The sequence below is a fragment of the Canis lupus genome, chromosome 3, assembly GCF_048164855.1.
Source record: "Canis lupus baileyi chromosome 3, mCanLup2.hap1, whole genome shotgun sequence".
NCBI lineage: Eukaryota > Metazoa > Chordata > Mammalia > Carnivora > Canidae > Canis > Canis lupus.
The window spans coordinates 20,778,344-20,787,869 of record NC_132840.1 but is presented as its reverse complement, the minus strand read 5'-3'; the positions used below and the strand labels follow the sequence as shown (position 1 = coordinate 20,787,869).

Below are 9,526 nucleotides of genomic sequence, written 5' to 3'. Positions count from 1 at the left end.
TCTACGGATGCTGGTAACCCTAGTTGTAAAGACTGGTTCATAGGGTATGAGGACAATTAACTGGATTTCTACTCACTAATACAGTGTCTGGCTCATATTGGTGCTCAGTGCGTGTTTGTGGAATAAATTCAGTTAATACTTTTGTTACAAGGGATGCTTGGGTGGCTCCGTGGTTGAGCGTCTGCCTTGGGCTCAGGTCCTCGTCCTGGGGGGTCCTGGGATGGAGTCCCGCATCGGCCTCCCCGCAGGGAGCCTGCTTCCCCCTCTGCCTATGTCTCTGCCTCTCTGTGTGTGTCTCTCATGAGAAAATAGATTAAAAAAAATTTTTTTTAAGCGCTCAATAAGAAGCCTGTGATCTAGGAAGTTAGACAGAGATGGGATTCGAACCCGCGTCAATCTGGCCTTCACTATGGGCCCTTGAGACTGTATACTTCACCGACCAGGGCGCCGCCTCCACGCCCATTCCCCCTCCACCCGGGCGGTGGCGCTCTAGGGAGCCCGAGGAGGCCGGGCTGGGAGGCGGGACTTCCTGCCTTGGAGGGAGCACTTCCGGCACGGCCCGGAAGACCGTTAATTGCGGCGGAGGCGCCGTCCCATCGCGGGCTCCTTCGCGGCTCGCGGGCGCGGCGAGGTGCAGGTCCCCGAGGAGCGCAGCGGGCCCGGGCCACGTAAGAGCGCGCGCCGCCGGGACGGCGGGGGGGTCTCCGGGCTGGGCCTGCGCGCGCGTCCGCGGCCCCCACGCTGTGCGACTGGGTGGTCGGCTCCCCTCCCCCGGGGCGGGGCCGCGCAGGGGCGGAGCGTGGCCGCAGCGGTCGGCGCGGAGGCCAAGCCCGGAGACCCCCCCCACCCCGCCCCGCCGCCGTCCGAGGTCCCGGGTCCCGGGTCCCGGGGGCGCTCGCTGCTGCGCCTGTTCCCTCGCTGTCTGCGGGCCGCGGGAGCACAGAGCGAGGCCCCGCGGCGGCCCCGGAGCAGGTCCCAGCACGAGGGTGTCGGCCTCGCCGGCCCTGGCACACGTGGCAGCGCGGGCCCTGGGCGAGGGTGCGGGAGCTGGGCCGAGGCTTGCTGCCCGCCAAGCGGGGGGAGGGCGCTGGCTTCCTCGAGGCGGGGAGCGCAGCCGGGGGGCGGGAGGGACGCGGCCTCCGCCGCGAGGGTGGCGCTCGGCCCTGCCCACCGGCCCGGCGTCTTGCCCGAGGCTCCTCCGAGCGCTCCCCTGATGCGTGCTGCCGCCCTCTGCTGCTCTGCCGGAGCACGGCGCGTGAGGGCGGGAGCGCGGCACCACCAACTCCGAAAGCCGTCGGCTGCGACCGTGCCCCGGGAGGAGAGCCCCGAGTCTGCGAGCAGAGCGGAGGGCAGGCCCGCCCGCCAGGCCAGGCCAGGCCGAGACCGCGCGACGGGGAGGCTGCCGCGCCGGGCCGCGCGCGCTTGCTCGTGCGTTTGGGGAGGGTTCAGCAGCCCTGACGGCGTGGCGGGCGCTCTGGACCAGCGAAGAGCGCGGGGGAAGATTTTTGTGGACCGAGACGAAAGCTCGTGTCTGCTGTGGATGCGGGAGGGCAGACGGGTTCAGCACTTGGACCGGGAATGGCACGGGGGCTCACGCTTGGTGGCCCTGGGGTGCTTGCTGTCTTGGCTGAGCCTCAGTCTCCTGAACCCCAAGATGGGGCACCAGGAGAATGGACATGTAGCCCGAGCCTGGCAGGTGCCTGTGTTCAGTAAAGCGAACTGTTATTCTTGTGGTTAATAAAACAAAAGGGAGGGCAGCCCGGGTGGCTCAGCGGTTTAGCGTCGCCTTCGGCCCAGGGCGTGACCCTGGAGACCCGGGACCAAGTCCCACGTCGGGCTCCCTGCGTGGGGCCTGCTTCTCCCTCTGCCTGTGTCTCTGCCTCCCTCTCTCTCTCTCTCTCTCTCTGTCTTTCATGAATAAATAAATCTTTAAAAAAAATAAAAGGGATGGTATGGCTGCTTATTTTTCTAGAGCAATTGGCGTTTGGCAAAACCCTTTGACATAAATTTATTTTTAAATTTTTTTCCCCTTTGACATAAACTTATTATTATTCAGCGCAAGGTCAATTGTATTTTCTGCAAAGTACCGTACTTGACAGTGGGAAGACCTATGAATAAGATTCTGTCCTGGCTTTGGGGGAACTTGAGTTGGTCTTGGGAATGCAGCCTGGGGTGTAGGGTGCATAGTCTACAATGTGTGATTGTAGCACAGGAGAGCTAGGAAGCTGCCCCATTGCTGCCTGGCTGACTTCTTCCCCTCCCATTCTCCACCTTGTTCATTCTGTGGCCTCCTAGCTGTTTTTCACATACTTCCCTGCCCCAGGATTTTTGCACTTGCCATTCACTCTTCCAGGAACCCACCTCTCAGTCATCTGCATGGTTCTGTTCCTCATTGGGTTCAGGCTTCAAATGCTCCCTAATGAGCAAGGCTTTCCCTGGCTGCCATTGCCCATCACCATCCCGTGCCTCATGGACATTAATATAGCACTTGTTCATATCTGGTAGTAAGCTGCATATTTATTTGTTGCTTATTATCTACCTCCTGAAATGAAATATGCTCTTGTTAGGGTATTTGCCATTCTCCCAGGAACCCTGGAGGGCATGATCAGATTCTTGTCTCTACGAAGGCATGACGTGTGCTTCTTGTTTTCCAGGATGGATTTCCCTAGCTCTCTCCACCCCACACTGTTTATGACTGGTCCCCTTGGTCTGAGTAATGTCCCTGACATGTCCTTCATGTGTAGCTGGAGAGACGCACTGACCCTGCCCGAGAACTCTCAGGTGAGGACGGCACAGAGAGCCTTGGCAGGGCCCCTTCACCGGCCCTCCTCTCCAGCACTCACACCCATTATCAGGAGCCAGGGTGGGGTGACATAGGCACTATGCCAAGACATAGGTTGAGCCACTTGCATTTGCAGGGGATACCCTGCTCTCCGCAGAAAGTTTCCTGAGCACAGGAGCACCTCTCCTTCAGTCTTCCTTTCCTGCCTTTGCTCAGCAGATGCTCACTGATCAGCCCCTACAGTGTACAGGGGGCCTTTTTAGGCCTGGGAATCCAGGGTGACTATGTCGGAGGCATCCCCTGCACTGTGGAACTTAGGGTTAGGTCCCATGAGACAAGTGACCAAAGGATAAAATCCTCACCCTGTGTGATAAGAGCTCTGCGTGAAACCCAGAGGATGCTCAAATAGCGCAATAGGCATGAAGCCGGGAGAGAAGGCAGGGTATGGGAGGGGAGGAGAGGCCTCCTGGGACAGGAAGGACAAGGTGCTTTCCCTGGAAGCCTAAACCATCTGGCTCCCACTTGGAGACAGGCTTGGGATTATTCCAGGGGTGAGGTGGGGTCCCCCGACAAGGAAGGGCTTAATGTCCAATTGGTCCCCTCTGGGAGCCCAGCTTGCCAGTGATTGCAAGTTTTGAGGCTGAGTTATCTTAGGCCAGCCCCGCACTGGGGAGTGGAGTGGCCTTTGGGTGCCCTGAGTAAGTCAGGTCTCCTGAGTAGAAGGGAGAATCAGGCGGCACTTGGGGCAGCCGGTGATGGCATGGGGCGGGGCCTGCAGGTTGGAAGCCGGGACTAGTCCCAGGCTCCCAGCCCTCTTCTTAACCAGCTGTTTCCTGGGGTGAGCCTCCCCTTGCCTCTAGTGCTTCAAAGTGGCATGACTTGTACCAATGAGTTGATAAGATACATTCTTACAGATTAAAAGTAAATGTGAGATACCTGGCTGGCTCAGTGGTATTAGCATATAACTCTTGATCTCAGGGTCATGAGTTTAAGCCCCACATTATATGTGGAGCCTACTTAAGATAAAAATTTAAAAATAAAGGGTAGCCTGGGTGGCTCAGCAGTCTAGTGCCACCTTCAGCCCAGGGTGTGATCCTGGAGACCCGGGATCAAGTCCCGTGTCAGGCTCCCTGCATGGAGCATGTTTATCCCTCTCCCTGTGTCTCTGCCTCTCTCTGTGTGTCTCTTATGATTGAATGAATGTAAACAAAAATCTTTAAGAAATAAATAATTTTAAAAAGACACATGCCTGCGCCTGGCCTAGGACTGTATGTTCACTATGTTTCTGTCTGTGTTTCTTCAGAACGGGGTGCCGCGCTTGGCCACGGGCCTACTCTGGGAGCCAGAGACCCCGGGGCCTCTTCCTTTGCTGCCTCCTGGTCCTGGTAAGCATCTTGGTCCCTGGGGCTCCCTTCCAAGCTGTTCCCCATGTCACTCTGTCCCCCACCTCTCACCCAAAGTCCTTCTTCCCTGCTGGTGACCTCCTGTCATCTGGGACATCTGGCCCCACTTCTGGGCCCTTTCCACTCAAGTCAGACCCCTTTCCTGGCCTCAACTTTTCCCTCAGATCCCTGGGACCCTGGGGTGACTGCCCAGGACCTGCTTTTCCGGGGAGGCTTCTCATTCCGAAGGAAGCCCCAGGCAGTGCTGGATGTTACCGAACAGGTGAGTAGACACATAGTGGGTGGTGTTGTGCAGCTGGGGCCCTCCCAAGTGACCTGGCCTCCTCCCTTGCAGCTCAGTCGGTTCCTGTGGGACCATGGGGACATAGCCTTTGCACCCCTGGGGAAGCTGATGCTGGAGAATTTCAAACTGGAGGGAGCAGGGGTGAGTGACACCTGTCCAGCCCGGAGAGGGGGTTCCCTACTTCTTGTCGGGGTAACCTTGGGTGTGCGAGCTTGACAAGGCCTTTCCACACAGAGTCGTTCTAAGAAGAAGACAGTGGTCAGTGTGAAGAGGCTACTCCAGGACCTCGGTGGACACCAGCCCTGGGGGCAAGTGGCTAGTGAGAAAGGACGGTCTGGGCAGGCCTAGCTGGGGTGATGTGGAAGCAGCTGGGGCACCAATCCAGGCTCCCCTCACAGTTGTTTCCCCTCCCCCATGTGGTCAGGAGCCATGGTTCCTTATACCAAACTCCAGCTCTAAGTGGAAGAGGGAATTGATGAACTGCCGGCGTGACTGCATCTAGCTGTTCAAATATTGTTAATAGGGTGTATCTCTTTATTTTCTAATTTGCTTGGCTTAATTCCTGGGCAGATTGTTTCTAAGTGGCAGGAAGCTGGTTTACGATTTCAAGGAAAAAGCCAGTGTTTTTCCTGACGCAGCAGCAGAAGTCCTGGGAAGGGTGTGGTTGGCTTGGCCTGGGTATTTGGCTCCTCCATGAGCCAATCACTGTGGCCAGAGGTGACATGGGAGTGCCATTGCAGCTGGGGAGTAGGGAAGAATTATTTCCCAATGGAAGACACTCTAAGTTGATTAAAAAAAAAAAAAAAAAATGCATCTACTGGTTGGGTCTCTCCTGGGATGGGACCTTGTTCTCTCTCTCACCACCACAGCCTGATCTCCTGCTATTCTCTCATTCCCAGCTGTCCCTGGGCTTTCCTCAGCTTCCGACAGCGCCGATTCTCCATCCTTGGGGGCCCTGTCCTGGGCAAGTCAGTGGCCAGCCTTCTGGGAGAGCTGCTGCATGAGGAGCTGGCTATGCGGTGGGAGCAGCTGCTTCTGGATGATGCGTTCACGGGGGGCGCTCTGGCCTGGGTGCCCGGCAAGACGCCCCAGGTTGGACAGTTGGTCTACCCGGCGGGAGGTGCTCTAGACAAGCTCTGTATCCTTTCTCAGGGGCAGGAGGGGGTGGAGGAGGCTCTCTGGTGGAAGAGGTGCTCTCGGCGTGGTCCAGGAGAATGGCATGATGTCGGGGGACTTGGGAGTGACCAGAGCTCATATGCTTATCCTTAGCCAGAGGGCCAGATTTCCAAGAGGTCAATCTGACCCCAGATGGTGACCCTCAGGCTCTTGGGGACCCTGGCCACATCCAGCTTCGAGGACCTGTCCGGCAGGTGGTGACCTGCACTGTGCAAGGGGAATGTGAGTCCCTTGGATACTTCCCTCCCCTCTGCCTCCGTCCCTGACTGGTCTGCCGCCTAACTGGCCCTGCCTCTCTCTATCCCTCAGCCCTGCTGGCTGTCCGCTCTGACTACCACTGTGCCCTGTGGAAGGTCAGTAAGCAGGGACACCCCGCCCCTCTCCAGGTGCTGCAGGTCGGGAAGGGGGCCTCAGGGATCAGCCTCAGGTGAGGGGCTCAGTCGGGCTGGTCTGCACGGAGATGGGTGTGGGTAAGGGGCAGGTCAGCTGACCCTGCTTGTGCCCTGCAGCCCTCACCTGCCTGGGGAGCTGGCTGTCTGCAGCCGTTCTGGAGCCGTCTGTCTGTGGACTCCCCAGGATGGGTAATGTCCCTTACCTGTGAAAATCCTCCACCGCTGTAAACAGCTACCCTAGAACCACAGCCCGTGCTCCCTGTACAGCATGTCCTGCATGCTGGGTCAGGTCATCCTTGTGTCCCCCACGGCCTCCCCCACCAACATCAGCCCATCTCCTCACCCATGACTGGCCTGTCTCCCCAAGGCTGCAGCAAGTCTACAAGGACCCCGAGACCCTTGTGTTCTGGGACCCCTCTCCCTGGCGTTGGGCAGACTTCACTGCTCATCCCCGGGTGCTGACCGTGGGTGACCGCACGGGAGTGAAAATGATTGACACTAAGGTGAGCAGAGGGGACCATTACAGGCCTAGCAGTGGGACAGAGCAGATGCATGGGGGAAGGCCTGGTCGGGGGAGGCAGGGATCCTGCCATAGCTCCAGGCTGTGGGAGGGCTGACCTAGGTTTCTCCCCCAGGGCCCACCCGGATGTGGCCTGCTGCTATTCCGTGGGGGAGCGGAAGCATCATGCCAGAAAGGGGAACGTGTCCTGCTGACCCAGTACCTGGGGAAGTGCGGCCCTGAGCCTCTGCTTCCCACGGTCCATCTCATCTGTACCCAGGTGAGTGGTGCCTTCTCCCTCCTTTCCCTGTGCGCTGCGTCAGATGGGACAGCTGAGACATGGGGTGTCAGGGGAGCATGTGTGCAAAGTGGGGCAGTTTCCCTGTGTGTTCAGGAAAAGAAGAGGTCTGAGGGTCTGCCTCCCATCCCCCTGAGCCCTGGGGTGTTAGCCTGTGTGTGTCAAGCACAGGTTCCGGGGTTGGGCGGGTTTGGGGAAGGCCAGGTGGTCTCTGTATGACAAGACTGCTCTGCGCCTCTCCTGAGGGCCGCTCCCAGCAATGCACCAGGGCAGTGGCTCCTGTGGGGTGCCTACACAGGACAGAACAGATGTGAGGGTGGTTGCGGTGCTGGGACAGCTCTGGGACTTGAACTCCTCTTGGGAGCCACACAGGGCCCTGTAAAGGCCACGCAGAGCAGCTTGTCCCATCAGACACTTTACTTGTGCCTTGGTCACGCCCCCTTCCATCACCATCTCCCCCCACCTCCCACCTCGGTCACAGCCCCCCTGGGTCATAGCCTACCCCTACGAAACCCCACTCACCCCCACTGTAGCCCTTCATCTAGCCTTGCCCCCCCACATCTCTATCACATTCTCCTCACCATCCCATCCCCCCACTTCCCCATCACATCCCCCCCACCCATCCTGTCCCCCTACCTCTCCCATTACATCCCTCCCCTCCTCGGTCATGGCCCCCCTGGGTCACACCCCCCCGCCCCATGTCTTGTCTCCTATGGGTCTCCAGTTCTCGCTCTACCTGGTGGACGAGCGCCTCCCCCTGGTGCCCATGCTGAAGTGGGACCACGGCCTCCCCTCTGCTCCTCTGTGGGCCCAGCTGCAGCCGCCACCGCGCCCCGGGCACCCACAGCCACTGCTCCTGGGGGGCCAGGGCGGGCACCTGCAGCTGCTGCACCTTGCAGGTAAGGCTCGGGGCACAGGTGGCAAGTGTGTGGGAGGGTGGGCAGGGCCTCAGCCATGTGTCCTTCCTCCAGGAGAGGGGGCGTCTGTACCCCGGCTGGCGGGGCCCCCCCAGTCTCTCCCTTCCAGTAGCGACTCCCTCTCCGCATTCCCCCTGCTGGAGCCCAGGAGTCAGTGGCGGCTGCAGGAGCGTCTGAAAGCACCAACCATAGGTGCGCCGGGGTGGGGAACGGGTCCAGGGGGGGCTTCGCCCTAGGGGGGGTTTCACCCGCCCCAGGCCCTGGCGTCACTGTCCCTCCTGTCTCCAGGCCTGGCCGCCACCATCCCGTCCTCGGCTTCTGAGCCAGTCCTGTCACTCTTCCAACTCTCTGCGGCTGGGGATGTTTTCTACCAGCGCCTCCGTCTCCAGGCAGAACCCAGGCATCACTCCCGTGCACCCACAGCTTCCTGGACTCCCCAAGCCACTGCCTGCTGCAGCCGGTGGCTAAAGACCCTGCTGGAGGTACCCCCGACTCCGCCTGTGTGGGCAGCACCCACTTTTTCCAACCGCTGTCTGCTCACCCAGGTGGAACCAAGCAAGGTGGAGCAGAAAGTGCCAGAGGGTCTCCGAGCAGCCATGGCTGAAGGACGGTTGCTACAGCAGAGGGACCTGGGCTCACTCCCCTCTGCGGAGCCGCCCCCCGCCCCTGAGCCAGGCCCTGAGAATGAGCTTAGTGCACGTTTGGAGGCAGCCTGGGAAGGCCAGGTGGCTGCCTGGTGGGAGAAGCAGCAGGGCAGGAGCTCCGGGCCCAGAAAACCACCTAAGCGGCACAAGCGCCGGACTCAGCTGTCCAATACTTTCTCCTCACTCAGTGGCCGCCTGGACCTCTCAGATGCCACCAGCCCCCCTCACAGCCCAGACCGGACGTCATCTGAGGCCAGGCCACAACCCCTGGTGACCCCACCCTCCCAGGAGTTGACTCAGGAGCTGTGGGCTCAGGGTGTCCCCTCAGAGCGGCAGCAGACCCTCCGGGACTATATGGCCAAGCTGCCAGTCCAAGGGGATGCCCCAGGAGAGGTCTCCTCATCCCTCTCCCAGACTGCCACGCCCTCCTGGCAGCAGACCCTGCAGGGTGGTGCGACCCAGCTGCCACCACGAAGGAACCCCCCTAGAGGTGCGGCTCTCCCGTCTTCCCAGACCTCCAGCTTCCAGGCCACCCCCTCCAGGCAACAGACACCTGTCCTCTCCGGCTCTCAACGACACCGGAAGAAGCCCCGCATGGGCTTCTGAGAGCCCAGGAGAGCTGCTCCCCCACCTTCGGAGAGCCCTTCATCCTGGACCAGTGGTGCCTTGCACAGCTAGAAGCTGGGAGGTGCAGAGAACATGCTGCAGGCCTTTCTGCTTCTGGAGTCGGGGGGACAACAGAATGGTGGTTTCTCCTGTTTATGCTTTTGCTAGAAAATCATTCCAAAAGGCATGTTGAAAGGCCCTGGTGACCCTGTCCTGAAAGTCAGTGTCTTTGGGATTCCCTCCAAGAGGCAGTGTTATGCTTCAAAGCAGGGGCACCAGTCAAGCCGCTGCAGGGGAGCGGGGGCCTCCTGAGTCCCCCGTTGGTGTTGGGGTGACGGCGCCACCTCCTCACCTGGAGTCTGCAGCTGCTGCTGCTGCTTAGTTTTTGTTCAGCAGTTTCTACCAGGATCTGATGTTTTGTAGAGGGAAGCACTCTGGACCCACATTTAGGGATTGAATAAAGCTGGCAGCTGAGCATGGTTTAGAGTGATCCAGTTTCTGAGACCAGCAGTGTCCCCTCACATGG

The 9,526-nt window shown here is 59.6% G+C and overlaps 1 protein-coding gene across 3 annotated transcripts; it reads left to right on the top strand.

Annotated features, from left to right (window-relative positions):
- Nucleotides 1–547: 547 nt before the first annotated feature.
- TAF1C (TATA-box binding protein associated factor, RNA polymerase I subunit C) lies at nt 548–9,479 on the top strand. 3 transcript variants are annotated; one of them, XM_072819461.1, is made up of 15 exons: nt 548–668; nt 2,655–2,781; nt 4,086–4,167; nt 4,350–4,447; nt 4,520–4,609; nt 4,703–4,776; nt 5,368–5,606; nt 5,750–5,866; nt 5,954–6,071; nt 6,154–6,225; nt 6,404–6,539; nt 6,672–6,815; nt 7,558–7,732; nt 7,805–7,942; nt 8,039–9,479. In XM_072819461.1, exons 2-15 carry the CDS (start codon nt 2,656–2,658, stop codon nt 8,998–9,000), a joined length of 2,571 nt encoding a protein of 856 aa, XP_072675562.1. In that variant the 5' UTR covers nt 548–668; nt 2,655; the 3' UTR covers nt 9,001–9,479. The 3 variants fall into 3 exon arrangements, with proteins under 3 accessions (XP_072675562.1, XP_072675563.1, XP_072675564.1); XM_072819462.1 differs by lacking the exons at nt 548–668; nt 2,655–2,781; nt 4,086–4,167; nt 4,703–4,776 and having other exon boundaries at nt 4,405–4,447; XM_072819463.1 differs by lacking the exons at nt 548–668; nt 2,655–2,781; nt 4,086–4,167; nt 4,350–4,447; nt 4,520–4,609 and having other exon boundaries at nt 4,763–4,787.
- Nucleotides 9,480–9,526: the final 47 nt, after the last annotated feature.

Excerpts from the sequence above, each read along its gene's own strand:
- TAF1C (XM_072819461.1), top strand. The coding sequence starts at position 2,656 with ATGGATTTCCCTAGCTCTCTCCACCCCACACTGTTTATGACTGGTCCC. Across the intron at positions 6,072-6,153 it reads GCCTCAGGGATCAGCCTCAG|CCCTCACCTGCCTGGGGAGC; the intron begins GTGAGGGGCTCA and ends TGTGCCCTGCAG. Across the intron at positions 7,733-7,804 it reads GCAGCTGCTGCACCTTGCAG|GAGAGGGGGCGTCTGTACCC; the intron begins GTAAGGCTCGGG and ends TCCTTCCTCCAG.